The 26,152-nt window shown below is 50.9% G+C and overlaps 3 protein-coding genes and 1 non-coding gene across 4 annotated transcripts; all 4 read right to left on the reverse strand.

Moving 5' to 3' along the window:
* Positions 1-1,990: 1,990 nt before the first annotated feature.
* Positions 1,991-6,139, reverse strand: Klk10 (kallikrein related peptidase 10). The gene is made up of 6 exons (XM_052178943.1): positions 6,075-6,139; positions 5,596-5,732; positions 4,456-4,639; positions 3,592-3,857; positions 2,814-2,947; positions 1,991-2,396 (listed from the first exon to the last, which is right to left on the reverse strand). Exons 2-6 carry the CDS (start codon positions 5,684-5,686, stop codon positions 2,244-2,246), a joined length of 828 nt encoding a protein of 275 aa, XP_052034903.1. The 5' UTR covers positions 5,687-5,732; positions 6,075-6,139; the 3' UTR covers positions 1,991-2,243.
* On the reverse strand, positions 4,138-4,279 carry LOC127676528 (small nucleolar RNA SNORA42/SNORA80 family). The gene has a single exon (XR_007976001.1). It is a non-coding gene; the product is annotated as a small nucleolar RNA SNORA42/SNORA80 family (small nucleolar RNA).
* Positions 6,140-8,261: 2,122 nt separating the features above from the next.
* Positions 8,262-10,623, reverse strand: Klk11 (kallikrein related peptidase 11). Its single transcript, XM_052178955.1, has 5 exons — positions 10,557-10,623; positions 10,078-10,234; positions 9,375-9,640; positions 8,732-8,868; positions 8,262-8,414 (listed from the first exon to the last, which is right to left on the reverse strand). Exons 1-5 carry the CDS (start codon positions 10,591-10,593, stop codon positions 8,262-8,264), a joined length of 750 nt encoding a protein of 249 aa, XP_052034915.1. The 5' UTR covers positions 10,594-10,623.
* A 3,304-nt stretch (positions 10,624-13,927) lies between these two features.
* Positions 13,928-18,240, reverse strand: Klk12 (kallikrein related peptidase 12). Its single transcript, XM_052178970.1, has 5 exons — positions 18,204-18,240; positions 17,632-17,791; positions 16,249-16,505; positions 15,195-15,328; positions 13,928-14,083 (listed from the first exon to the last, which is right to left on the reverse strand). The coding sequence occupies exons 1-5, from the start codon at positions 18,238-18,240 to the stop codon at positions 13,928-13,930; spliced, it is 744 nt and encodes a 247-aa protein (XP_052034930.1).
* Positions 18,241-26,152: the final 7,912 nt, after the last annotated feature.

Here is a 26,152-nt window from a genome sequence, read left to right on the forward strand (position 1 = left end):
GGAGAGCCCGGCCCATTGTGGGTGGGGTTATCCCTGGGCTGGTGGTCTTGGGTTCTATAAGAAAGCAGCTTGAACAAGTAAGCAAGCAAGCAAGGAAGGAAGCAGCCTCTGTACCAGCCTGCAGGTTCCGCCCTGACTGAGCTCCTGTCCTGACTTCCTCCAATGATGAACAGTGATATGTTGGTATAAGCCAAATAAACCCCTTTCTCCCAAACTTGCATTTTGGTCATGGTGTATTGTTGCAGCAATAGACATCATAACTAAGACATTATTCCATATTTTAAGTATTTGCAATTTTATGTGCATCATTGCTTTGCCTGCATGAGTATGCCCCCACGTGAGTGCCTGGAAACCAGAAGAGAACCTCAGAGCCCTTGCGACTGGAATTATAGCTGGTCGTGAGCCGCTGTGTGAATGCTACGAGTTGATTTCTGGTCCCCTGGAAGAGCAGCCCGCACACTTAACTGCCGAGCCATCTCTTCAGACCTTCGTGTTTTTTACGTTTGTTTGTGTGGTGGTCAGAGAACAATTTGCAGCGTCTGCCCTTTCCCTCCAGGTGTGTGACCTGTGGAGCTGGTTGACTGGTCCAATATTTCTTTTATATAAAAATGTTTTCAGAAAAGAATCCTAAAGTCAAAGTAATCCAGGCCAAAGGACAAAATGTATCTGACCTGGGTTGGGCCTCACGCCTCTCCTAAGACTTTTCTGGGTCCCTCTGAGATGAGACTGTTAACCATCAACATTGTAGGTAACCCCCTTCCCGAGTCCTCCTGATCTGGAGTTACACCATCTCTGCTGTGGTCCCAGCAGATGACCCCAGTAGCTACCCTATGATCTCATTTAGATATAATGGCACAGTTATATATTGATATAACCAAAAATCCATATGATGCTCACTTCAAGCCCTATTGAAAAGCCCATTCCGACTATTGTGAAAACCAATGAGCTGCTGCTTCTTTGAGACGCCCATACTCCTGGGGTAGGTGAGGTGGCTCAGTGGGTGAAATCGCATGCTGGTAAGCCTATGACCTCAGTTTGATCCCTGAAATCCACACAGGAGAAGATGAGAACTGACTCTCACAAACTGTTCTCTGCTCTACACACACACACACACACACACACACACACACACACCTGTGCACACTTGAATAGATATATACATTTAATAATAAAAAGAAGGCCATGCCTATGTTTTTAGATGTGTCCTGCTTTCTTCCAAAGTGCTTCTCTTTCTTTTAACCCTCATGCTTAAAACCAATGTTAAAATTTTTTGCAATAAATTCCAACTTGGGCAAGTAAGATGACTCAGTGGGCGAGGGCACCACCACGCCTGACACCCTGGGTTCAGTCCCTAGAATGGAAGCACTGGCTCCTCTGACATGTATGCATCATATGCTCACATCCACTCATGTAAATAAATACATGCTTTTGTGAATTAAGAAGATCTGTCAGGATTGCTCGGTGGGTAAAGGTGTTCACCATTGAGCCAGATGACTTGAGTTCAGACTCTGGGGTAGAAAAAAAGAAACAACTGCTTTTGATCTCCACACATGCATGCAGACACATACACCAAAAAAAAAAAAATGTGATTTTTCAAAACCAAAGCCAAAAGCCTCCAACTCTACTGCCACACACTGTATCATCAGTTTTACTGGATGAGGTACTTAAAACATGAAAGGACTCTAAGGGCGCTCTGGGTGGCAGTGTGGAGCCAGTCTCTTCCTTGCTGCTGACATGTGAAGGCTGCCCTCTGTGTACTCACTGGCTCTGATCCTAGGCAGAGGCACACACCTTGGAGGTCGGATTGGGTGGTGTTTAATCAGCGAGTGATAACCAGATGCTGTTCATGTTTTCATGACAGTTAGCATAAACACAGACACACACACACACACACACACACACGGTCTTCATACAACATATGTAAGAGGTAGACAATTCATTATCCCCATTTTTCAGACAAGGAAACCAAGGCTTGGAGAGAGTACTGGGCTTGTTCCGGCCACACAGAGGAGGGAGGTCAAGGAAGCCAGGTTGAGTGACAGATAAATTCTCTTAGAGACTTGGGGACTGCCAGCTTCTTTGGGGTACTAGAACTTTCTCAGCCACCATTTTCTGCATTTGCGAGCAGAGAACAGGGGTGAGCAGGGGCTGAGAGGAGGGGGTACACTCTTAGAGGTGTGGGCTGGCATGAGAGGAGGAGAAGGGTGGGCAGATGGAGCGGGGATGGAGGGTGTGAGAAGCCGTCAATTGAATTCAATGACATTTCGGATCCAGTTGGTATAGGTGCAGATCTTGGCGAAGACAGCCGGGTGCCGGGTACCACCACATGGGTAAGCACCCCATGAGAGGACGCCATGCAGGGTGTCGTCACACACCAGGGGGCTGCCGGAGTTACTCTGGGGATGAGAGGAAGGAGATAGCATGGAGTGAGAGCTGCCACTGTCTGGAGGACTGTTGGTTGTGTGGTTAGGATATGGAAGACTGGGGCCGGAAGGCTGTTAGGAGCTGGGGTGGTAAGGGGTACAGACAGAGGTGATGCCAGCATGGGGTTCAAGTGGGGAGGTGACAATGGAGGTGCAGTGGGTTTGCAGCTGGAACCCGCTGGTCCCAAAGTGAGAAGACTGACAAGGATCAAGAGATAGGGGTTGGCAGGGTGAAAAATGGATTGAGGCAGTGGGTGGGGAAAGGGGGTAAAAAGTAGGGAGGACCGTGGATTGGGGAGGAGGGGAGGGAAAGCAGAGACAGCTCTTTCTGTGTCTTTCTGCCCCCCGCCCCAGTCCAGGAGACAGACTTGCTTGCTGATCTGTCCTTACCTGGCAAGAGTCTTGGTCCCTCTCCGGCTCAGCACAAATCATGTTGTTGGTGATTGCATCCGGGTAGAAGGTCTCACACTGCCCCCGGCTAAGGAGAATTGCCGTGGAAATTCTCTGGCCCCTATTGTTCTTCACTGAGGACAGGCCAGTCACACAGGGACCAGTTAGCCCTCTCTTCCAGACCCCAGAACCCAGCCCCAAACCTTCCTCCTGCATTCCCAGGGAACCTAACCCCACCCCTCCACCCCTAGGCACAGAAATTCATACCCTCATGATCCTCCCTAGGCCTCCTCCCTCAGACCCAGGGTGCCAGCCCCAGCCTCCTCCCTCAGACCCAGGGTGCCAGCCCCAGCCTCCTCCCTCAGACCCAGGGGTCTAGATCCTAGCCTTCTCCTTAAACCCAGATGTCAGACCTCAGCCCTCTTCCACCAGCCTGGGAGTCTAACCACAGCCTTCCTCTCTTATACCCAGAGGTCCAGGCCCCAGCTCTCTGACCTCACATCGAGGTGTCTAGACTCTTCCCCAGATCCAAGACTACAAACTCCATCCCTCTAATCTCAGACCTAAGAATCCAACCCCAATCTCTGGAGTCCCCTGACCCAGGGATCGTATTCTAGCCTCGGACCTAGACATCCAGGCTTCAGTCATCTTCCCTCAGATCTAGGGTCTAGCTCTAACTCAGCCCTTTGGACCCAGGAATCCAGGCCACAGGGTCCTCCCCTAAACCCAGGAGTCCAGCCCTCCTCCCTAAAGTACCCTCTTCCGGCCCAGTTCTTGCCTCTTCTGGGGGCCTTGGTCCCCCGGCCTGAGACCTGGCACTGTTTCCCTGGCTGAGGGCACCCACTGGGCAGTCGCACAGGATTCGCGCTGGACGTCAGCATCACAGGACTGCTCAGTTTCAGCAGCATGAGGTCGTGTTCCTCTGAGTGTTGTGGTAGGATGGGACCTGAGCAAGGCTGGTACTTGGGGTGGAAAACAGGGGACTCCGTGGACCGCAGTTGCCCCTTCTGGAATTGGTCACCCCCAATTAGAGCCTTCAGAGACCTGGGGAAGGAAGAGTAGTCTGATGGAGGCAAAGCCTTCGTGGAGACAGAGCCTGGATCTCAGTCCTTAGGTCAGAGGGTGGGAAAGTGAAATGGGTTCCTAAGATCAGAGGTCTGGGAGAGGAGCTGGGGCTGGTCCCCTGGGACTGAGGGAAGAGAGTAAGAGTTTGAGGGTGTGACGTCTCAACTCTTTGGTATGCCCACCTCTCCTTTATTCCGTGTCACCTTTCTCCCTGAGTTGCAGGCATATGAGGAGACTACAGGTCTTTTTTTTTTTTTCTTCCACTGTGTCCCACTTCAGTGCCAGCAGCCTACAGGCACAGAGGGCAGGCGATGGTCAGGAGCCACAGTTTGCTCTAGCATGGGACACTATGAGAAGCCCACAGGAGAGACTACAGGTCTTACTTAAATACTGACTACTGCAGGCCCTGACTTCTATGGACAGGTGCGATGGGCTCACAGCATCCCGCCCTGGCGTTGCAGCTTGGACCCTGCCTCTTTTAAAGGATGGCTGCCACCCGTAACCTGACCGAAGCTGGGCGAGCACCCCGGCTCCATCCTCCCCGCTCCTCCATTGCTACGTCTGAGTGGTTCCTTACTTATTTCTCCAGCAATGTGCGGCCGTGAGCACCCAGTTCTGGTCCACGAGGACTCCCGTGCATTGGAACTGGAGGTTATGGAAGAGGGAGACCTGCCAGGGAGGAGAGTCACGCGCGCACAGGGCGCTGAAGGCTTCGAGGTCCACTCGCGTGTCGTTTTCCGGGAACACCTGAGCCTGTGCGGCTGAAATAGAGAAGCGGGATGAGCGGATCAGGTCTCGGCCCGGCCCGGTCTGGGTTCCGGGTTAGTGCAGCACTTCAAAGGACCTGCCTCTAGGGGGCGCTGCTGAGTCGCGAGGAGTTTGAAAATTAGAGAACTCCGCGAACCAGTTACTGAGGCGTGACAGGGCAAGAGGGGTTAGAGTAGAATGGGACTAAGACAGCCCAGGGCTGAGGCTGGAGTGGGAGTCAGATGCGGGGTGAGGCAATGTGCAGGGAAGGCAGGGATCTAACCTACCGGGCTGACACCCGATGCGAGCCTAGGCAGAGCTCTGTGCAGAGGGAATGTGATAGATAAGGGGGGGGAAGGGGCAGAGGGGCAGAGACACAGTGGAGCGAGCAGTAAGAAGACAGAATACAAAAGGGCGGTAAAGGGAGCAGTCACCACACTGGAGGCAATATGGAGAAGGACACGGGACACACAGTGGGGCAATGAGGAACTAATGCGGCAGTGAGGAGACAGGGACAAGGTGGGACAGCAAGAAACGGGACCAGAACGCTGAGAAGCGCTAGACAAATGGGAAGAGATGTGTAAGAGGAGAGGGGAGGTCTAGTCCAAGCATGAGAAGGTGCTCCAGCACTGCCCAGCAGGTTAGGGGGACCGTAGCACCCCGTTTAGGAAGAGGGAGGGATGCAATGGGTCTGCGAGGAGTGGGGAGAAGGCAGGCGAGGCAGCAGAGGCTAAGAGACAAGGTAGGAGAGGCAGAGAGGTGGCGAAGCGGATGGTGTGAAGGGACTGGGTTCGCTAACAGTTGGGCGTGGCATCTGGGGACAGAGCCCACCCGAGGGTGGATCCTGCTTGGGGTGTCTACGTGGATACCAGGCCCCCAGGAAGGCGAGCTCACTATGGTTGCAGTGGCAACATTTCCTCCACCTCCGGCCCTGGCCCTTCCCTCCAGTCACCCTCCGCCCCAGGCTCACCCCAGAGTTGCACCATCAGTAGCGGCGGCAGCAGCTTTACCGGGGACAAGGAGCCAAAGGCGGTGGAAAGGTGAAGAAACGGGACCCTCATAGCTGATACCTGGATACCTGGCTTGCAGAGGCTATAGAGTGGAGGCCTAAAATAGATGCTCGGTCAAGACCCCCTGCCCCAGCACACCTGAACCGCTTCAGTGGAGCCCACTCCACAGGCCCCCAGGACTCCAGTGCACCTGGATTTGTGCACCTAGCCTTTCTTGGCCACTAGCCACACGCTAAACTCCAGGCCCACACTCCTTCGTGGGTGGGTGGGGGTCCTGCTCAGAGCCCGTGAGAACCTCTTCCTAACCCCAGAGCTGAGGGACTTCCCCCACGTTGCAGGGAAATCAGGGCTGTGAAAGAGTCCTTGCCCGTTGCCCGAGGGTCTCTCCACCCATCCTCTTGACATCTACCCCGATAGGGTGGGGTGCATCCCGCTTCACCTGGGAGTCGCCAGTAAGAAGAAAGGAGGAGACTCAGAAGTGTCTCTTGCCCTGCAGTATGGGCTGCAAACGATCCTTTGACCAAGGACCCCTAGCCAGACCTCCCTTTTTAACCCTCAAGATCCCGGAAGCTTCCTCCCACCTTTCCCCCTTAGGGATTCACTCCCTCTCTTTCCCTCTCCCTAATTATAACGTGGGTGGGGCTGGCATTCAACCAGGGCTCCAGATTCCTGCTCTGGGAGGGGCCCTGGAATACAGGCTTCTGTCAGCGACAAGAATACCTTTTGGAGCTGGCTTTCTTGGGGGTTCCCCCATGCCCTGTTCTGAGAAATGTTCCCAGGTATGGTGGGAAGATGGGAGGATTTGCGCGTCTTCTGGGAGCTTGGGGCGATGAGACGGTGAGTGGCGGGAGAGGGGCAGCGAAGAGGGGGCAAGGTGTGTGCTGACAGGTGTCAGAATGCGGAAGAAGAGAGAGGTGGGCAGAGTTCGAGTGGGCAGGAGGAAAGAGTGGGAAGGACACAGACAGACTCCCAAGTGTCTAAACCAAGACACAGTAGGCTCCTGTGTCTCAGCATGTGCTTAGAGGGTGGGGGCGGGAAGCCGTAGCTTTGTGCTGAGCCCGTGTGAGCATCTTGTACCCTCCCTGTGTGTATTCAGGTGACAGGAGGTAGTGATTCACATCAAGGGACAGGCCACCTCGCCTTGGCTGACACCCTCATTTTGGGTGAGGAATGGGAGGCTCAGAGAGGGCTGTGACTCACAAGAGGTCACACAGCAAGTGAGTCCACCTAACAACTGGAGATGGTTGGTTCTCTCCAGTTCCAGCGATCTCTCCCCAGAAGCTGAACAGAATGTCTGTGTTATCCCCGAGACATCTTGTCTGTCGAAAACTGTGTTAACTTCAGAGGTTGCTTGGGTCAACCCTGTCCAGACATTTTGCTACAGTGATTATACCAGTCCCCAGCTACTCGGAGCTACAGAGTGTTCGAAATGTGTTACAGGTGACAGGAATTTCCTTTCTGCTTTTGTGTCCTTTGACTTCATTTTGGCCTGCAGAGACCAGTCGACACTGACCTCAGTGAACTGAAGCTGGCAGTTGGAAAATGATGGTAGCCCCCTTTAAGACCTCTTAATCCACGCACGAGGACACACTCAGTGCGATTACACTTTTGCACGGGCAGTTTCTCATGTAGAGAGATGAACTGGGTGTGTCTCTTCTGCCTGGCCAGCAAGATGGCTTGGTGGGTAAGGGTTCTTGCCTAACACCCTGTGTGTGATCCTCAGGCCCACATGGTGGAAGGAGAGAACTGACTCCTGCAATCTTCTCTCTGACTTCCACACGTGCACCATGGCACGAGCCTCTCCCTGTCCACTCCTTAAAAAAAAAAAAAAAAAAAAAAAGAATGAGTAAATAAATGGAAAAAAAACTAAAAAAAAATTTTAAAGTAACATAAAAAAGAAAACAAACTGAGCCAAGAGTTATTGGACTTTAAATCCCCCAGTCTTTCAGGTTTCAACCGTGTGGACTTCATATGTCTGTGTTCACTTTCATGACTACAAACTGGGTAGAAAAATAGGACCAATCTCCTAGGGGCTTACGAGCATTCAGTTGCTTAGTAACATTTAGAAGATCTAGGTGGGAGATCTGGGGAGAGGCTCAGCAGTTCAGAGGACTTGCTGCTCTCTCTGAGGACCAGGGTTCGGTCCCCAGCACGCATGGTGGCCAGGGGATCCTTTGCCCTCCTCTGGATTCCTCAGACAGCAGGCAGGCATAGGGTGGACAAACAAATCCGCAGGCAAACGCTCATGCACATGTGACATTTAAACGTCCTCTGGATCAGAATTAACATGCAGTTGGCACTCAACAGAACCATTTATCATTTAACAAATATTTATTGAAACCCTGGAATATGCCAGGGACTGTCTTCAAAGCTGGGAACAAAACAACAAAAACCAACCAAACAAAACCAGCGATGATCATGTCCAGAGTCACAATTTAGTTCAAGTCAGGATTTGATTCCAGGCCTCCCGGTCGATCATCAAGTTAGAGCATCCCTATACTATACTGGTGGGGTCAGAGAGAGCACATGCAAGGTTCCCAGCTGAGACTTCTTGGGAGCAGAATGGAGAGAAGTCAACACATTAAGAAGAGGTTGGAGGGGTTGGGTGGTGGGACGCAGGTTCCCTCTAATTGTTTCTCATAACTTCGTGGATCCACTCAAAGTATTTGCAGACTTTTGTATAGACACCAGGCTTTCTGGTGACCGCACACGGGTCCTGACCCCAGGAGATGATACCTTGAAGAGATCCGTTACAGACCAGAGGGCCTCCTGAGTCACCCTGGCACGAGAGGAGACACAGCCTGTTAGAGTCAAGCGGGGCAGTTGGGATGGGGTGAGGACGGTGGTGAAGCCAGCGGGCAGGTAAAGGAAGAGGCTGCGGGAGGGATGGTGAGAGGCTGGGAGATGAAGGTGGGATTCTGGGTGAGAATATAGATGGGGTTAGGGTCCAGAGGTTCTTCATGGTGGGGTTGGAGAGGAGGGTAGACATGGGGAGGCAGGTTGGATGTGGTTGTGGTCAGGGCTGGGGGTATCAGTAAAGATGTGACGGAGGTGGGAATGGGTATGTGGCTGGAGACCCAGCCCCTGTCTGCTGACCTGGCAGGAGTCCTTGCCCTCTTTCCGAACACTGGCGCACAGCATGGTGTCTGTGATGTTGCCCGGGTAGGCCTTCTCACACTCCTTGTGTCCGATGATGGAGACATTGGCACATCGCAAGGAGTGAGGCAGGTGCACTGTGGGGACAGCAGTGGAGGGTGTGAGCAGTGATCCCCTGATCTTCCAACCCCACCGGGGCAACGCTTGCCCTTAGCCATCTCTATGCTTGTAACTGTAGCACCAGCAATGCTATGAGTAAATTCTTCTACTGCTTGCTCCCTATGCATTATCTCTGACCCCACTGTGGTAGGTGGGTATGATTATTCTTTTAGGAAAAAACCCAAAGTTCAGAGAGGTAAAGCCACACGCTTTAGATCCCACAACTAGAAAGTTATAGATTTGGGAATCACACCTGTCTCACACCTGTCTCACACCTGTCTCACACCTGCCTCACACCTGCCTCACACCTGTCTCACACCTGTCTCACACCTGTCTCAGTCTTGAGGCCCAAAAGTGAGTCTCCCAGAATTCCTCATCTTCCCTTTGAGCTCCCCCCTCTCCTGACTGCCCCAGAAGATGCGTCTGGTCTCCTTTCCCACATCCCATCCCCCACCCTGATCACGGTTCCCCCAGGAGCCCCTACACTGGGGGCTGGACGTGGTGCCCCATCCGGAAATGAGGCAGCTGGTGCCTGCAGTGACGCAGTGCGAGGACAGGGTGAGTGGTTGCACAGCTCGGGTAATGAAGGCGGGAGACGACATCTTCACAAGCATGATGTCATTCCGATGGTCTTTGTTGGGGAGGCTGTTGTTGAAGCCGGGGTGGGGGAAGGACTCGGTGGCCATCCGCCTCTGCTCACAGCCGTCTGCCTTCTCCAGATTGTGCTCCCCAAGGAGGATTATGTAATGGCTGAGGTGGGAGAGATGTGGTCAGAAGTAGAAGGGTAGGGGGACGGGGCAGGGGTGGGGAGGGAGAGATGATGATTGTACCTTGTGAAAACCCAGATCCAGCCTCACTCACCCCTCCCTCATCCTCATCCTGACTAAGGCCGTCACCCATTCTAAGACCACCTCATTCCTTTACCATCAACCCAACTAGATCCTCCTCATACAAACTAATGCCACTCCATCCCCAACGCCTCCATCTTCAGACCAACCAGGCCTCCGTCATACACATGAACTTCAGCCTCTCCAGTCTTGATCATCCATGCTAACACCACACCATCCCCAATCCCACTGCTGCCACCCCCACATGTTCTTTCTAGCCCCAGCCCCTCTCTCCATCCATCTCTCCATCTCCAGCCCCCTCCCAGCCCCGCCCAGCCCCGCCCCAGCCCCCGCACCCACGGCTTGCGGCAGTGGGCTGCTGTCAGGAGCCATTTGGGGGCGATGAGGGTTGCCCCACAGAGAAGCCGTGTCTTCTGAAAGAGGGCCACCTGCCACGGCTGGGAGTGAGGCCTGCACTCATAGCCCTTGATGATCCTCGTCTCTCCCCCTACGTGCCCTGAAGGGGGCAAAAAATGAGTTACAAGTATAAGAGGAGGTACGCTGGTAGAGGGGCCCCAGAAATGAGAGTGGGAGGAGCAAAAAGGGTAGGCGTTCGCATTCCCGGCTGGCATGCGCTGGTATAAGACTATAGTTGCAGGTCATTAATGGCTGTCCTAAGATTTTGAGGGGATCCAGGACCCCTCATTCCTCCTCTTAGACCCACTTGATTATCTAGTTCATGGAGGTGATCTTCAAGGAGGTGCCCCATATGTGTGTGTGGGGGAGGACTGAGAAATAGGAGAGGGAGGTCCCACCCTTCCCTCTAAGCCCCACCGTACCTGTTACCAGAGCAAGTGCAATGAATCGGAGAATCATCTTGGCCTGGAGTAGGGTAGGGCGGGCTCCAGGTTCCCCTGGGGACAAGGAGGGAGGTCTATTCACTTTAAGAGGAGGTTGGAAAACTGGCTTTTGGATTTTCTTCTTGGGTTTTCACCTGCTGGGTTTCTCTGCTTCTCTGACCACTTACTGCTTTCCCCAGGGGAACCTCCTGGTCCTCACACCAATCCCCAAGCCTGTAAGGAAAGCCTTCTGCTTCTAGAACGGCCTTGGGCAGAATCTTGGCTCTAGGCAACTTCCTGGGTACAGAAAGCACGAGTGAGGGAGGGACAACACTGCTGGGAGGGGCTTTGTCGGGCAAGGACCCTGGCCCACGCTGTCTAAGCTGCCAGTGGACAAGGAAGACCCCTGGACACATCTTAGAGAATATTTTTCTTCTTCCTTACATGAGAACCTGGCTTGCTCCACAACTGGGAGCCCCACAAATGAGAGGACAAGGGGAAGGGGCTACACCTACTGGGTAAGGACCTCATTTTTGATGTCCCAACATGCGGAGTATTAGGGACCTGTGAGGTTTGTCCACAACCAGTGCAGTCCTTCCCTCCACCTTGCTGAACTCCTGGGAAGGACAACTGCCCTGGGCTGGGTGTGGTTGGCGAAGGGACAGCTGGTGCCTACAGCTGCCCTGGCTGGCGGGGGTGGGAGAGAAGGGCAGGACGAGAAGGGCAGGATAAAGCCACCTAAGGGGACAGAGGTCACTGAGTTTGGGGGTAGCAGTTTGGAGGTGAGAGATACAGAGAGAAGCAGAGTGTGGCTTCAAGTCCCTCCCTATCTTCCCAGGACAGATCAGAGGGGGAAATGTTTGTTAGGACAGAGGAGGCCTAGCTTCTAGGATGGCAGTCTTCTGGAATGGGTGGAGGTGGGGGTGAGGGTGGGGGTGGAGGTGGAGGTGGGGGAACCTTCTCTCCTGGATTCATTCCTGGGCTCTGGGGACAGGGACTCGAAAGGGTGTGGCTGGCAGCTGCTGCAGGCTGGGTCTGAGGAGGGAGGCAGGGAGGCAGGCAGGGGACTGGCCCCTGGAGCCGGGCGGGCGCTGGGATGACTGGGCTTCCAGTTCTGCCTCATTGCCACGGGGGAGGGCTGGGGGGGCTCCCAAGGCAGCCTTGGGGTCTGGGAGACAGGATGCCACCTGTGTGAGCCCCTCTCTCCCCTGTGGTCTCCTCTTGGAGGAATAGCCTTTTCTTTCCAGCAGGTCTCTGAGCCTCAGCACCGCCCCCACCCCTCTCTCCCTCTGTGTGTGATTTTGGTCTCTTTGCCTCTAGGCTTAGTCCCTGCTTGTCTTCTCCTGTCTCAGCTTTTTGTCCTGTCCCATCCCTCTCGAGGCCTCCCACTGTGCCTGTCTGGTCTCTTCTCTAAGGTCTCCATTGCTGTCTCTCCTCCTGTGGTCCTCTCCCTCCTCACAGCCCTCCTCCAGTGGGCCCCTAGGCCTCCTTTGGGCCCTCCTTCTCCTTTCCAAAGAGAGAAGGGGGGATCTGGGACATCACAGAGGTGGGGCTGCTTGCCAGGTGAAGGGGCAGGACAGGACGGTGGGGGAGGCAGGTCAGGGCCTGTGACAGCCATGGCTCAGGAAAGGAGAGAGAACCCTCAGTGGCAGTGGGGGGCGGGGGGGCAGCAGGGCTCCTACGTGGATCTCCTTTCCCTGCTGACCCTTCCCTGCCCCCGCACCCCGGTCTCCACTGCCCTGGCCTCGGCACTTACTGGTTTCTGTAGATAATTTCCAGTCACTCTTCAGCCTCCTGGGTCTCCTCATTAGGTAGCTTCAGGTTTGAAGCCTCAGTTCTCCTAGCTTATGTTTTCATTGAGATCTTTCTTCCGTGGGCCTCCTTCGCCTTCCTTTCTTCCCTAGCCAGATGTGGGGCAAGGCGGGGTAGGCCCAGGCTCTGCCGGCGGCAGCCTACCGTGGCCTCAAACCCTACGGGCTCTGCCTCTTCCTACCCAAGTGACGTGGGACAGGTGACTCCACCCCAGGGAAGCTCAGTTCCCTGCTCTGACATGGGGGTGCTGGCCCTACCTTGGGGTGGAGTGGGGGATAAAATTCCCAGGAGGATGCTGGGAAAGGCTACCACCCTTGTGCTTTTGGGTCAGCACCCCAGGTCCCCAGATCCCCTCTCAGGCCATTTTTAGCAAAGCCCTCTTTTCTGCCTTCTGAAGAGAATGTAGAGACAGGACCAGTAGGGCAGGAATAGTCAACTACTGTAGCTGGGTTGTTTCATCCCCAGACTCACCTCAGACTGTCTCTGACACAATAGAACGTACTGGCCTTCCATAGAAGGTAGAACAGGTGGATAGTACGGTGCAGTCAGGCCTAACACAGCACCCCCACCCTGGTCATTTATATCCACTTCATGAGAAGGCCAAAAGCTGGGGCTGGAGACATGGTTCAGCAGTTAAGAGCGATGGCTACTCTCTTTAGAGGACCTTGCTTCAATTCCTAGTACTCACACGGTGGCTTATAACCCTGTGCGACTTCAGCCCCAGGGGCTCCAAATCCAATGTCCTCTTCTGGCTGTAGTGGGAACTGCATGCATGTGGCTCAATGACATACTTGCAGGCAAAATACCCATATACATCAATAATAATAATAATAATAAATTTAAGGCCCAAACTTTGGATTTTAAAACAGATCCTTATTGTGTAGCCCTGGCTGGCCTACACCTCCCTCTGTAGACAAGACTGACCTCAAACTCAGAGATCAGCCTGCCAAGTGCTGGGTCTAAAGGCCTCCACCCTCACTCCTGGGCTGTTTATTTCTGCGAGAGGGTCTCATAAAACTCAGAATGGCCTTGAGCTCCTGATCCCCCTCACTTCTCTCTTCAGAGTGCTCAGATCACAGATCTATGCAACCAAGTCCAGCAAAATTGCCACCCTTCCTGGCTTCCTCCAGTCTTAATATTGGATATTAAACAGACGGGTGCAGCCCCTTCCCTTGGTTGTATGACTTTTATTCCAGACAGTTGTACAGGCCCCTCGCCACTGCCATAGGTAGACTTGAAGCTTCAAGAGGTTCTAAGCTCACAAGGGTGGGAGCTTGGAGTGGTGAGGGAGGGGAGCTCAGTGATCCAAGGGTCCAGGGGTCCGGGAGTCCGAGGGTCTGAGGGTCCGGGGGTCCGAGGGTCCAGGGGTCCAAGGGTCTGGGGGTCCGAGGGTCTGGGGGTCCGAGGGTCTGGGGGTCCGAGGGTCCAGGGCTCCGAGGGTCCGGGGCTCCGGGGGTCCGGGGGTCCGAGGGTCCGGGGGTCCGAGGGTCTGGGGGGTCCGAGGGTCCAGGGGTCCGAGTGGTCCCTAAGCAGAGCTGCATGCAGATCGAGGGAGCCGCTTAGTTGTTCTGGATGACTTTTCTGATCCAGTCCGTGTATCTGCAGACCTTGGTGTAGACCCCTGGAATTCCTTTTTGACCACAAGGCCCAACAGATCCCCAGGAAACCAGACCTTGAAGAACCCCTCCACACACCAGGGGGCCTCCAGAGTCACCCTAAAAGACAGAAAGGAGACGATACTTAAAGAAAGTGACTCCAAGCCAGGTCCTGGGAGAAAGGAGCATGGCTAGCTCACAGGAAGACCATGCTGACAGCTAGCCAATAGGAAGGAAGATGCCACCCGACTGGAGGTTCTGGCCAATAAGTGAAGAGAATGCCCTTCCTTGCCCAACCTTAGGAAGGAGGGCTGGTCTATAGTAGAAGAATGCTCTGAGGAAATTGGTTGGTCTCTGGGCCTATGATAGAGTGGCCGCTTCTGGGGTGTTGAAGAGAGCAGGGTCACCTGATCACCCACTGACATAGTCAGCTGGTTTTGTGACCTTCTTCTTCTTCTTCTTCTTCTTCTTCTTCTTCTTCTTCTTCTTCTTCTTCTTCTTCTTCTTCTTCTTCTTCTTCTTCTTCTTCTTCTTCTTTCTCTCTCTCTCTCTCTCTCTCTCTCTCTCTCTCTCTCTCTCTCTCTCTCTCTCTCTCTCTCTCTCTCCCTCCCCCATGGGTAAGCCCAATTAGTCAGTGGTGGGGAAGCCTTGGAGGACCCGCAAAGGGCCCTGGCATATCCAGTCCCGGCTAGTTCTCTATCCTCTACTGCTTACCTGTTTGTCCCTCCCTCTTCTTATCCTTCTGACCCTCTAATCCTCCCTCTCCTGGTCCTCCACTCTGCCCCTCTCTCCTAGTTCCTGCCTCTTCCTCCCTCAGGCCAAGCCTCCCCCCTCCCCTCCCCCCTCCCCTCCTGGGTCTGTGTATCTTCCTATTTTTCCTCACTTCTGTAAGAATGTGAGGTCAGAATCCAGCTTTGGCTCAGGTGAAGAGCAGCCCTCCTCTTCGCCTCTCTCAGACACCAACAGCCATCCTCCAGACACTGTCTTCCAGGCCCTAGCTAACAGAGATCCTGGCCTGGGAAGTGAGTATTGGTGGCCACACACGCTGCTCCCTCTCCCCCTCGCTCTGCCATGTTGTTGTGTCTGTCTGGCCATGGCACTGAGAACTCTACTATGCCCCACAGTCTACCTCAGAGTCCCTCTTCAGCCTCCTCCCCGACCCCACCCAAGGCTTCATCTTCCTTTTCTCCTTTCTGTCCCTGACTGTAGTCACCACCCTGAGTGGGTTCACCTGACAGGCATCCTTCCCGGCTTCTCCACCTGCACACAGCATATTCTCTGTTACTCTTCCAGGAAACACGGCGCGGCACGTCTCACTGGAGACAGTGGAGAGGTTGAGGCACTGGAGCCGGTCTGGGAAAGGGTCTGGAGATGGAGGAAGGGTGATGTGGGAGTGCTCTGAGATCCCTACTTCCAGGCTACATTCTTCCCAGACATTCCATCCGAATTCGTACCCCTCCCCTTCACTCTGCTGCCTCCTGAACACCGAGTTTCATGACTCAGTTTCATGGTAACCCTTGTCCCCAGGTCATAGACCTGCTCCCTTAACCTTTGACCTCATTACCTCTCACTCTCAGCCTCACTTCCTGTCTTCCATCTCCTGAACTCATGTCCTGAGTTTCACTTTAACCCCAGACCTCAGTTCTGCATCTTCCAAACTTTTGCTTCATCTCAACTTAAAAAAAAAAAAAAAGATCTTCTGATCTTGGGTCATTTGACCCCAGATTCCATGACACAGAAACCCTGGCCCAAATCCTATGACATGAGAAAGATTCTGACCAGATTGCGATTCAGTGACCTCAGTGTCCCACCCCTAGTGGAGACTGAACCTAAAGGCTTTCAAGCTGGACCACAAGCCCGGACACTCAATTAAGAAGTCTCAGCAGGGTTCTACCTTTGAGTCACATCTATAGACGTTTTCATTTTGTATTTTGAGATGGGCTCTCATTCTCTACCCAAGGCTGTGCTTGAACTTGCTACCCTCTTATGGAAGCCTCCAGAGTACCTGAGATTAGAAGCCTAGTGATACCAGCCTTATAGAGACCTCTAGTGTCTGAACCCGTGACCCATGATGTCCTGATGATCCCTGGTGTTACTCTGACCTCTGGTCACAACTTTAACCCCTGGCCTCTGACTCCATATTCAATTTCTTAACCTCTGAGACTCTAAAGACTCCCACCTACCATGACCCTTGACCCTGATCTTTAACCCCACACCCATGCTTCCCCTGAAGTGAACAATCTCTTACCCTTTGTTTCTCACCCCTAAACTCAAGGCCCTCTTACCCCATGGCTTGTTTGTAGTGCCCCAGCCTGAGACACGACACTTGGCCCCCGTAGGTGCACAGGAACTGGCCAGGGCCACCGGCCGGACAGCGTGGGTCAGGCGGATGGGTCTGTCCAGCCGCAGGAGTCGAAGATCATGCTCATGGTTCTGATAGGCCCCCTGATAGCTGGGATGTGTGATGGAGAACGTCGTGAATCTCAACTGTTCCGTCCGGTCCAACTTGGTGAGGCTGTGTTCCCCGAGACGCACAATGTACCTGAGGGTGCGGTTGGTCAGTGAGTGGCAGATAGGTCGCCCCCTACCTCTCTCTGTCTCTGTTTCCGAATCTCTGCCCCACATCATCTATGTATGTTACCTCAGTCTTCTATTTCCATGGCCCCTGTCTCTCTCTACTGCTCTTTGACAACAAGTGTCATGGGACAGGGGGGTCCTCAATATACCAGCTGCTGAATTTATCCCCATAGCCAGCACCAGCAGTGCTACCGGGGCGGTTGGCTGAGCAATGGATCAGGAGGATACCACGTCTCCGTCCTGCATGGAACCTCTTAGTCTCTTGGCACCTAGGCTCCCCTTTCACAACGAAGTCCAGACCTAGAAAATGGATTCTCTGGGGTCTGGGGAGATAGCTCAGGGGGCATCCTGGTTGTCTAAGACACTAGTGTCTATCAACTTATCTATCCAATTATTGGAACAATGGATCTATCTATCTATCTATCTATCTATCTATCTATCTATCTATCTATCAGATTATTGGAACAATGGAATCTCCCTCCTAGGAATCTCATGCTGGACAAAGGAAAAGATGCCAACCAAGGAGTAGCATCTCCTTGAATAAGATTTCATGCAGTTAGTTCTAAGAGCTCATCTGCCACAGGTTGAGCCTGAAGCCCAGAGGGTGGTGGGTCTGTGGTGGGTCTGACCACATCGTAGTCTGCATAGACTTGCATAACACTAGGCCTCTATTTACACCTCAGTCTCACTGCGGGACCCCGAAGATGGAGTAGAGGGGATCACGGGATCACTTTCTGCCCTTCTCAGTGTGGCCATGTTGAGTAAATCTTCTTTCTATTATTAATTTGTCTGTTTTAATTGGCTTCTCCAGGAAGGGTGGCTGAAGTTGGCTTCTTGGGGGACAGTCTGTGACTCAAGTTCCGTGACACCCTTAGTCTGGCTGGGGTCATGGAGTGCCTGGGGCTGGTGATAAACACCGTAGGAAAGAGAAGGGCATGGGAGGAAATGGGAGAGGACCAGAGGCGACATCCAGTCCTCCATCCAGTCCTCCACCCACTGCGGGCGCCTGGTCCTGCTTGGCAATACCCAGCTCCACTCCAGGGCGCTCTCCTGCCCCTCTAGCCTGAGGAGGTCCCATCCAGGGTGCTTACTTGCCACTGCAGTGAGCAGCCGTAAGGACCCACTTGCGGTCCACAAGAACGCCGCCACAGCGCAGGTATTTGCCGTGGAACAGCCCCACCTGCCAAGGCTGTGAGTTCTTCACACACTCAGTGCCACCGTAGATCTTCTCCCTGTCAGCCTGACTGAGACCTGAGGTAGAGTGTAGACCAGGGAAATGAGGTTAGACATGAAGATTGTGGGTGGAAGAAGGAGGCATGGTACAGGAAGATAGAGGCGAAGACACAATGGCTGAGGTATGTGGTGGAGTGTGGTTGGCATCCCTGCCCTCAGGAGGCCGAGGTCAGGAAAACAAAGCAAAATGCACAAAAAGATGAGAGATGAGAAATGTCCGAGAAAGGTGGATGGTCCACAAATCCATGGATACAGGGAGACAGCTAAGCAGGGCTGCCCTGTTCCCCTCCTCAGCACCAGGTTCCGGTATAAAACATTATCACGGGGAAAGGGAAGGACCCAGTCCCAGGGCTGCCACCACCCCTCCTCTACCCCTTCACCCACCCCACACCCTCCCTAGTCCCCCCAACCACCAATTCAGAAAACTCACCCACCACACACAGGAGCAAGAGAATGCGGAACCTCATGGTGTGCTGCCTCCAGGGTCTGCCAGGAAAGATAGGGTATCTGAGCTCACCCTCCCCTGTGCCCTCACCCCTGCCCTCTTTTCTCTGCCCCTTGTCCCCCAGGCCACTCCTTCATGGTTTTCCACCTGTTTGCCACCTTCTCACCTGTTTGCCAGGTCTTCAATGGTTTGCCACCTGTTCCGCCTGTCTCTCCGTCTCTCTCTGCTATCTCCCGGTCCACCTACCTTCCAGCCCTTTCATCTGCCGGCCACCTCAAGAGTCACTTCTCCTGCTGTCCACCTGTCACACATGATGCCCCACCTGTTTCAGCTCCTCGGACTTCCGTGTGGTGGTGTGGTGGAAGAGGACGAGGAAGACAGGGCGGGGCACAGTGCTAATCCCACAGAAGCTTTCTGCAGCTGATGACACATAACTGAGCTTTGAAGCCCAGGAAGACCCAGTGCGACTACCCCTACCCCACCCCCCAACGGCCCAGGGGATGGGCCCAGGGCACAATGACTCAAGGTGTCTGTGAACCTGGATTCTAATCCCCACTCTAGGGAGGAGTGAGCTGGGAGGGTGGGGCCCCAGGACACCCTGAACAGGGAAGGGCAGAGAAAAGAGGCTGGGTACAGGGTATGAGGGCTCAGTGGGGAACTGAGAGCAGAGAGAGCCCGGGGCAGAAGAGCAGAGGCCAGGCGAGGTTCCCAGCCCTGCGGTTAGGGTGTACAGTGTAGGCTCTTGACCTGGGTTCTTTAGGGATTTAATTCTAACTGAATTCCCTTTTAAACTTTTTGTTGTTGTTGTTGTTGTTAAACTATTTTATGTGTATGGGTGTTTTCTCTGCATGTATATCCACGTACCTCCTGTGTACCTGGTGCCAGTGGAGGTCAGAAGAAGATGTCAGATCTCCCGGAAGTGACGGTGAGCTGCGATATGGGTGCTGGGAATTGAACCTGGGTCCTCTAAAACTAGCCAAGGCTTTAACTCCTGAGCCATCTCTCCGGTACCCTGAATTTGTTTTTGATCTTGTTTGTTTTGTTTTGTGAGACAGGGTCTTGCTAGCCCTGGCTAGCCCTGGTACTTGCTATGGAGCCCAGGCTGTCCTTAAATTCAGGTAAGCCTCCTGCCTCAGCCTCCTGAATGCTGGGATCACGCATATTAACATTCCTATATGGAATGTTAAGACCTAGGTAACTGTTATTGGATGGCCTGCCATTATAAGGAAGGCAAATAATAATAAATATTTTATTATTATTATTGTTATTATTATTATCATTATTATTATATAGTTATTCACAATAAGCTTGGACCTGAACCAACTACCCAGCAGCACTTTCTATACCTATGGGTGAGCTTTTGTGGTATTTGCCTTTATTGGCTGCCTCTGGGATGAACCCCAGCATAAGAGACACCTGCACCAATATAAGAAGCTATTTGGAATAAGATGTCCATTTTGAGTAGGGGTCGAGTAAAGTTTAAGTTCCCAAGACCTCCTTGGGAACTGATGTCCTTCCTACTCGGCAGAAGAGACATGTGCTCAGCAACTAACTTCCTGGTTGGCAAGTTAAGGCATGAGTGCTAGACCAGGCCTGTCCCCCGCTAAGTTGAATACCCCATTAATACCCCCAAGCAATGGGAGCAGGATAAGGGTACAACAAGAACATGTTCCTAAGGAAATCCCCATCCCTAAATCCTGAGTAGTGGAATAACTTGGCACAGATATTTGTAGCTCCCTGGCTTAAAAAGCCCTGCAGAATCTTAACTCTGGGTCATGGTTCAGCACCAGAGCATGAACCGTGTCCCTGATCAATCAGTCTTGGGATGTGGTGCTCAATAACCCATCTCTAGTTGACTGAGATCAATGTCTGAATGGTTCGTGTGGTGATTCCTAGACCCCAACAACACTGTACCATCACTGCCTGATCCAGTTCTTTTGTGTGTCAGGTGTCTGCCTCTGATGGACTTGTTATCTTGTAATCTGTGAATTCCTGTTTCTGGACTGTGTGCAACTCCTGTGCTATTGAATTAGCCTGGGTATTTGTCCATAGATGAGTGGAGAAAGAATACAATGGATTTTGCTTCCATCTTCCCATTACTCTTTTTAGTTTTTGAAAATGTTTTATTTTAAATGTATTGATTTAAATTTATTTATTGAATTCATCTTAATTCCTTGATAATGTTTATACTAAACTTTGACCACTTGACACACCTCTCCCCATTACCACTCCTGCTGACTTAGTAGAGAGTCTATCCCCTCCCATTTTAATATCTTTATTTTTAAGGATGCGGAGCACTTACCAGGGACTACATTACTGAAGAAGATGTCTCAGCTCCCCCTCCCCAGCAACCTCAACTGCCCCACAGTTCCCAGCGAGGGCTGGGCAAGCTCCTCCCCCATCTGTGATGTTCATTGGCCCTGGAGGTCCTGCACAGGGCAAGGCAGGACCAGGGCAGCTGGGTCAAAGTGGGGACTTTATAAGTGCAATGGCCTTGTCATGCTGTCCAGCAGCCGTGAGCCTAGCCTCTCCCTGGCTCTTACACCCCTTCTGGCTCCTCTTTTGCAATGTTTCCTGAACCTTGAAGGGGCAATATTAATATTCCATTTAGAACTGACCACAATATAGCCAGTTATCCACCCTATTTTGTTATTTTACATTTGAATTTTGAAAATATTTTGTTATTTTTAGTGTGTGTGTGTGTGTGTGTGTGAGAGAGAGAGAGAGAGAGAGAGGGAGAGAGAGAGAGAGAGAGATCTGGAAGGGAAGGGAAGGAATGAACTAAGGAGAGAAGGAAGATGGAGGCAGAGGTGGGAGGAACAGAGGGGAAGAGGCTGCAGGGGAGGGAGGCTGGAACACAGGACCCTGAGGGAAAGGCTGCCTATGGGAGTTTCAGGATAGCCACTGCCCCATTCTGTTCTCCAGGCTGCATCAATGCAATTTTTATCACAACAAAATTTTATAAAAGAAAGAAAGTAATGATGGAAGGAAGAAAGAAAAGAAGGAAGAAAAGAATGAAGGAAAGAAGGAAGGAAGGAAGGAAGGAAGGAAGGAAGGAAGGAAGGAAGGAAGGAAGGAAGGAAGGAAGGCAAGCCAGACAGTGGTGGTGCACACCTTTAATCCTTTAATACCAGCACTGAAGAGGTGGCTCTCTGAATTTGAAGCCAGTCCAGTTTACAGAGTGAGTTTCAGGACAGTCAGAGCTACATAGAAAGAAAAAGAGAAAATAACATACAAACAAACAAGCAAACAAAAAAAAGCAGATTTCTTTGTGTGTGTTTTTGTGAAGAGGTATATACATGTGAGTGCAGTGCCTACAGAGGCCAGAAGAGGGCATCAGGTCACTTGGAGCTGGAGTTGTAGGCTGTGTGAGCCACCCCACATTGTTTCTGGGAACCAAACTGGGGTCTTCTGCAAGAGCAGCAAGGACTCTTAACAGGTGAGCCCAAGAAAACCCTTTTAACAATAATTAGTATACTTGTGGAGTATTGTGTAGACAGGTTTAAGACAATAGAAAGCCTTTATTAATCAGGACAGTGACTACACGGGATGTTTGGGATCCCAGTGTAGCCCCTGGCTACATTCAGGATGAGCTTTTAAGCCCAAATACCACATCCTTTGTTGACACATTTCAGTTAACAAGAGCAGTTAGGCAGAAGTAGAACTACAGAAAACAAATGGAAACATTAGTAAGTTCAGAGACTTTCCCAGAGCTATGAACTTTGATGGATTTGGCCTTTGTTTATCTTTTGGAAGGTGGTATTGTTTACCGTGGAGTGTTACAGCCTGAATGGTACTTCCATCATGGAGTCAGTTGTGCTAAAGTCTCAGGTCCTTCTAAGGTCTGAGGCTTTGTTACATTTTCCACAGGTCTTAGTGAACAAGTCAAATCTTGGACTCATCCTGCTTTAAAGAGGTCTAGTCGGTCCTAAGGATCATTAATTTTACTAAATGGATATATAATTGGCCATATATTTAATATTCAGGGGCCTGCCATCAATCCAGTCAGGAGCATTAGAGGCCCCATCAGTGCTGATAACAGAGTAGTTAGACAAGGGGGGCCAGAGATCAAAGACTGATGCTAACTTTTCTTTCTTTCTTTCTTTCTTTCTTTCTTTCTTTCTTTCTTTCTTTCTTTCTTTCTTTCTTTCTTTCTTTCTTTCTTTCTTCTTCTTCTTCTTCTTCTTCTTCTTCTTCTTCTTTTTCTTTCTTTCTTTCTTTCTTTTCTTTTCTTTTTCTTTTTCTTTTCTTTTTTTTTCTTTTTTTTGAGTTTTCTCTAACCGGGGCAAGGTTTTTAAATTACTCCTGATCAATTATCATAGAAACAACAGGACTCTCTTCCCCAAAGCCAGGCATAGTATCCTTTATCTCATGAGAGGTGAATCTAAACCTTTTCAATTTTGTAGGATCATTTTTGCAAGGGAATCTAATTGCTGTTTTAATCCCCTAGATCCTAATCACCCTATCTCCTTAGTTTGGAAAGCATCAGAAGAGGTACATTTTGTCAAACCGCTACATCTATTCCGTGCCCACCAAGTTGTCTCTGGGGCCTGATAATATGTTATTGTTGAAATGAATTAACCCACAAGGGAGAACAGCAGGCATCAGAGTAAGGAGAAATGCCTAGATTAAAAGTTTTGGATATTAGATAAGTGTTGGACCCCTATTAGTCCTCTGTTGTTAATTTGGACTGTTCTCAGTCACAATGAATTTTGTTAGGCAGTGGGCTGGAAGTCTGATTAGTTCCTAATCTCTATATAGTACAGGGGTTGGCTATCTAAGCAGAATCAGCAATTCTGGACAGCTTTTGGCTGGGAATGGTTAACTCTATCCCCCAGGGTCTTTTCCTGTAGCATAGAGGCTGATAACCCGGGTTTTTCCTGTTTCCCAAAAGCCAGGAATATGTTTTAAGAAATTTCCAGACTTTTAATTTTATGGCCACTGGATTACATTTTCCTATTGTGCATTTCTTGGGAAAGGCCTTTTCTTTCTCTATACTCATCTGCATGCTTTTAGGAAGCCTCTGTCTTACAATGCCAGTTTTTGGGATGGAAATTCCATTGTTTTTGTCAACTAAGGGGTCCAACTGCTGGGCATGTATAGAATTGTAAACTCTGCATTCCTATCTCAACACATATCCTTGAACATCTTGTCTTTAAAAAATAAATACAACCAGACACTTAAAGTGGACATCAGTCAGTAAAGGTCAAAATGGAATCAAAATGGGATATGGGCTGCTGGTCTGAAATCACATTAGCGAATACCTTCCCTGTATCTGTCTCCCTCAGGTTCCAGTCTAGGCTTGAGGGTGGTGGGGTTGAGTCCTAACTCTATCCATACCCAGATTGTAAAACACAAGACTCAGAGGAGGTAGAGAGGGCAAGGAGAAGTCCCTGGGGCCCAGTGAAAGCTTAATCCCAACATCATAGTCCAGAGGGAATCTACTTGGCAGCAGCGTCTGTGGCTTCCCTTTTCTTAATCCAGGTGCAATGGCAGCTCTCTCCACTGCTAGAGGAGTGGAGAAAATCACCTGGTAGGCTCCCTTTTTAGTTTAGATCCAGCATCCCTTTGGCTTGACCCAGATGGCATCATTGGACTCAGACAAGGAGAAACTGACGGTGCACTCAGAGGTCGGCTGAGTCTCTTCAATAGTCCAGTGAATAGTCTGTGTGGAGAACTGGAGGGCCTATGATGACTTAAGAAAGGAATGCTTAGAGAGTTCTGCCAACTGCTAGTCTCTGAGCCTGGAAAGCATGGGAGAAGTCTTCCAGACTTAATCTCATGGTGGTGTAAATCCGTCCTTACGTGGCTCAACAGGTCCAAAGCAAAGCAAAGAAAGGGTGTCCATCCATCGTTTGCTAGACTCTAACAAGAGTTTTCTTTGAATGTCCTGTTTATTCTTTTTACCTGGCCAGAACTCTAAGGTCTATATGAGCAGGGGAGCTTTCAATCTATGTCTAAAGCTTTAGCTTAATTAATTGAGAAGTTTGGCTATGAAAGATAGGCCATGGTCAGACCCTTTGCTAGACAGGAGGGCAAATCAGGGGACCAATTCCTAGAGGAGCATTTTAGCTACTGTTTGAGCCGTTTCAGTCCAGGTGGGGAATAAATCTACCTACCCAGAAAAGGTCTCTATAAAATGTAGCAAACACTTTTTTTTTTTATCTTCCCTGGGAGGCTAGGTGAAGTCAATTTTCCCAGAGTTCCCTGGGGTGTTGCTCTCTTCTTCCACTCCCTTCTTGAGTAAATTCTCTGTTTTAAATTCACTTGAGCACAATCCAGGCATCTGGCTGAGACATCCCACGCTAGCCTGTCCAGTCTAGGCATCACACCACTTGGTCTGAGCACTCAGAACGTTTTGTGGACCCCAGGTGAAAAGCCTGGTGAACATCACTTATCAGAGCTCTGCCAGTGGTTTCTGGGAGAATGATCTTTCACTCTGGTGTCCACCATCAGTCTGTGACTTTGAGCTGTCTATCTCTTTTTTACTCAGGCAGCACCATGGCCTGGTATCAGAATATCACTAGGCCCCACTGGTCTTAGGCTGTTTGTTAAGCAGCCCAGCAGGAGAGGTCAGCAATTTGTAGGAGAAGCCAAATACTCTCTAGGAAGGCCAAAATTATTTAATGTCCCTTTTTCCTCTTTCTCTTTAGGTCATACAATGGACAAGCCCAGAAGTAAAAACATACTCATTGATGGTCCATGTGTAGAATGTTGGACTTTTCCTTTTTCCCATCTGAGAGCCTAGGTAAAATCGATTCTGCTGTCTGGGCTAAGGTACCTGGCTTGGGCCCAAACCATTTTGGTTAAAATAGCTACTCTAGCTCCTGTGTACCTGGTTTCAACTTTCACCTCATGGCAGTCATGGATGGGCTACCAATGGGTCTTCAGGCAAGAAGGTAACAGGATTGGCACTGGTGGGTTTCTCAAACCAGACTTGAGGGCGGGCCAAGACTACGGCCTGATACTGGGTAACACAGTCATTAGACAGCCAGTGTTCTGGTGCTCCTCAGAGGAGGACCTCAACTACACTGTGGGGCGCTGTGAGTATAAGATCTTGACTAGAGCTGATTTGTTTGCTTCTTTTCATTAAACTAGCAGAAGCTACCACAGCTCTTAGACAGGCGGGCCAGCCTGTGGCTACAGGGTCCCGTTGTTTGGACGGGTATGTCATAGGGTGTTTCCATGACCCCAAAGTTTGGGTTAAAACCGGCTTTGTCTTTTGTCACATGGATGAAGAGATGAAAGGTTTTGCCACTTCTGGAAGTCCCAGGGCCGGAGCAGACATTAGAGCTATTTTTAAACACTGAATGCTTTTTGTTTAGTCCCCGTTCAGATTAGCGCTCAGGGCCCCACTTCGTGCTAGTGTATAAATTTCTTGCTATTTCCACAACTTCTGATATCCAGAGGCAGCAATATCCAGTTGCATCTAGGAACTCTTGAACCTGTTGCTAAGTGCCTTCATAAACAAGTTTGAGAGGTCTTATACTAGCAATTTAAAAGCACACCTAGCTGGGCGCTGGCCTTGCACGCCTGTAATCCCAGCACTTGGGAGGCAGAGGCAGGCGGATTTCTGAGTTCCAGGACAGCCTGGTCTACAGAGTGAGTTCCAGGACAGCCAGGGCTACACAGAGAAACCCTGTCTCGGAAAAAAAAAACCCCAAAAAGCACCCCTAAAAGCTCTAGAACAAAAAGAAGCAAACAACTCCAAGAGGAGTTGGTGGCAGGTAATAATCAAACTTGGGGCTGAAATCAATAAATTAGAAGCAAAGGGAACAATATAAAGAATCAATAAAACCAAGAGCTGGTTTTTGAGAAAATCAACAAGATAGACCAACCCTTACCCAAACTAACTAAAAGTCAGAGAAAGAGTTACCAAATTAACAAAATCAGAAATGAAAAAACGGAGAGAACAGCAGACACCAAGAAAATTG

The sequence above is a fragment of the Apodemus sylvaticus genome, chromosome 1 (genome assembly GCF_947179515.1).
Source record: "Apodemus sylvaticus chromosome 1, mApoSyl1.1, whole genome shotgun sequence".
In the NCBI taxonomy this organism is placed as follows: domain Eukaryota; kingdom Metazoa; phylum Chordata; class Mammalia; order Rodentia; family Muridae; genus Apodemus; species Apodemus sylvaticus.

Coding starts and splice junctions, on each gene's coding strand:
- Klk10 (XM_052178943.1), bottom strand. CDS start 5,686: ATGAGGGTCCCGTTTCTTCACCTTTCCACCGCCTTTGGCTCCTTGTCC. Junction 4,640..5,595: donor ACTGATGGTGCAACTCTGGG/GTGAGCCTGGGG, acceptor TCTCTATTTCAG/CCGCACAGGCTCAGGTGTTC. Junction 3,858..4,455: donor GCACATTGCTGGAGAAATAA/GTAAGGAACCAC, acceptor TTCCTTCCCCAG/GTCTCTGAAGGCTCTAATTG.
- Klk11 (XM_052178955.1), bottom strand. CDS start 10,593: ATGATTCTCCGATTCATTGCACTTGCTCTGGTAACAG. Junction 10,235..10,556: donor TGCACTTGCTCTGGTAACAG/GTACGGTGGGGC, acceptor TGCCCCCTTCAG/GGCACGTAGGGGGAGAGACG. Junction 9,641..10,077: donor GCAGCCCACTGCCGCAAGCC/GTGGGTGCGGGG, acceptor CTCCCACCTCAG/CCATTACATAATCCTCCTTG.
- Klk12 (XM_052178970.1), bottom strand. CDS start 18,240: ATGAGGTTCCGCATTCTCTTGCTCCTGTGTGTGGTGG. Junction 15,329..16,248: donor CACTACAAACAAGCCATGGG/GTAAGAGGGCCT, acceptor CTCCATCTCCAG/ACCCTTTCCCAGACCGGCTC. Junction 14,084..15,194: donor CCGGGAAGGATGCCTGTCAG/GTGAACCCACTC, acceptor TCTGTCTTTTAG/GGTGACTCTGGAGGCCCCCT.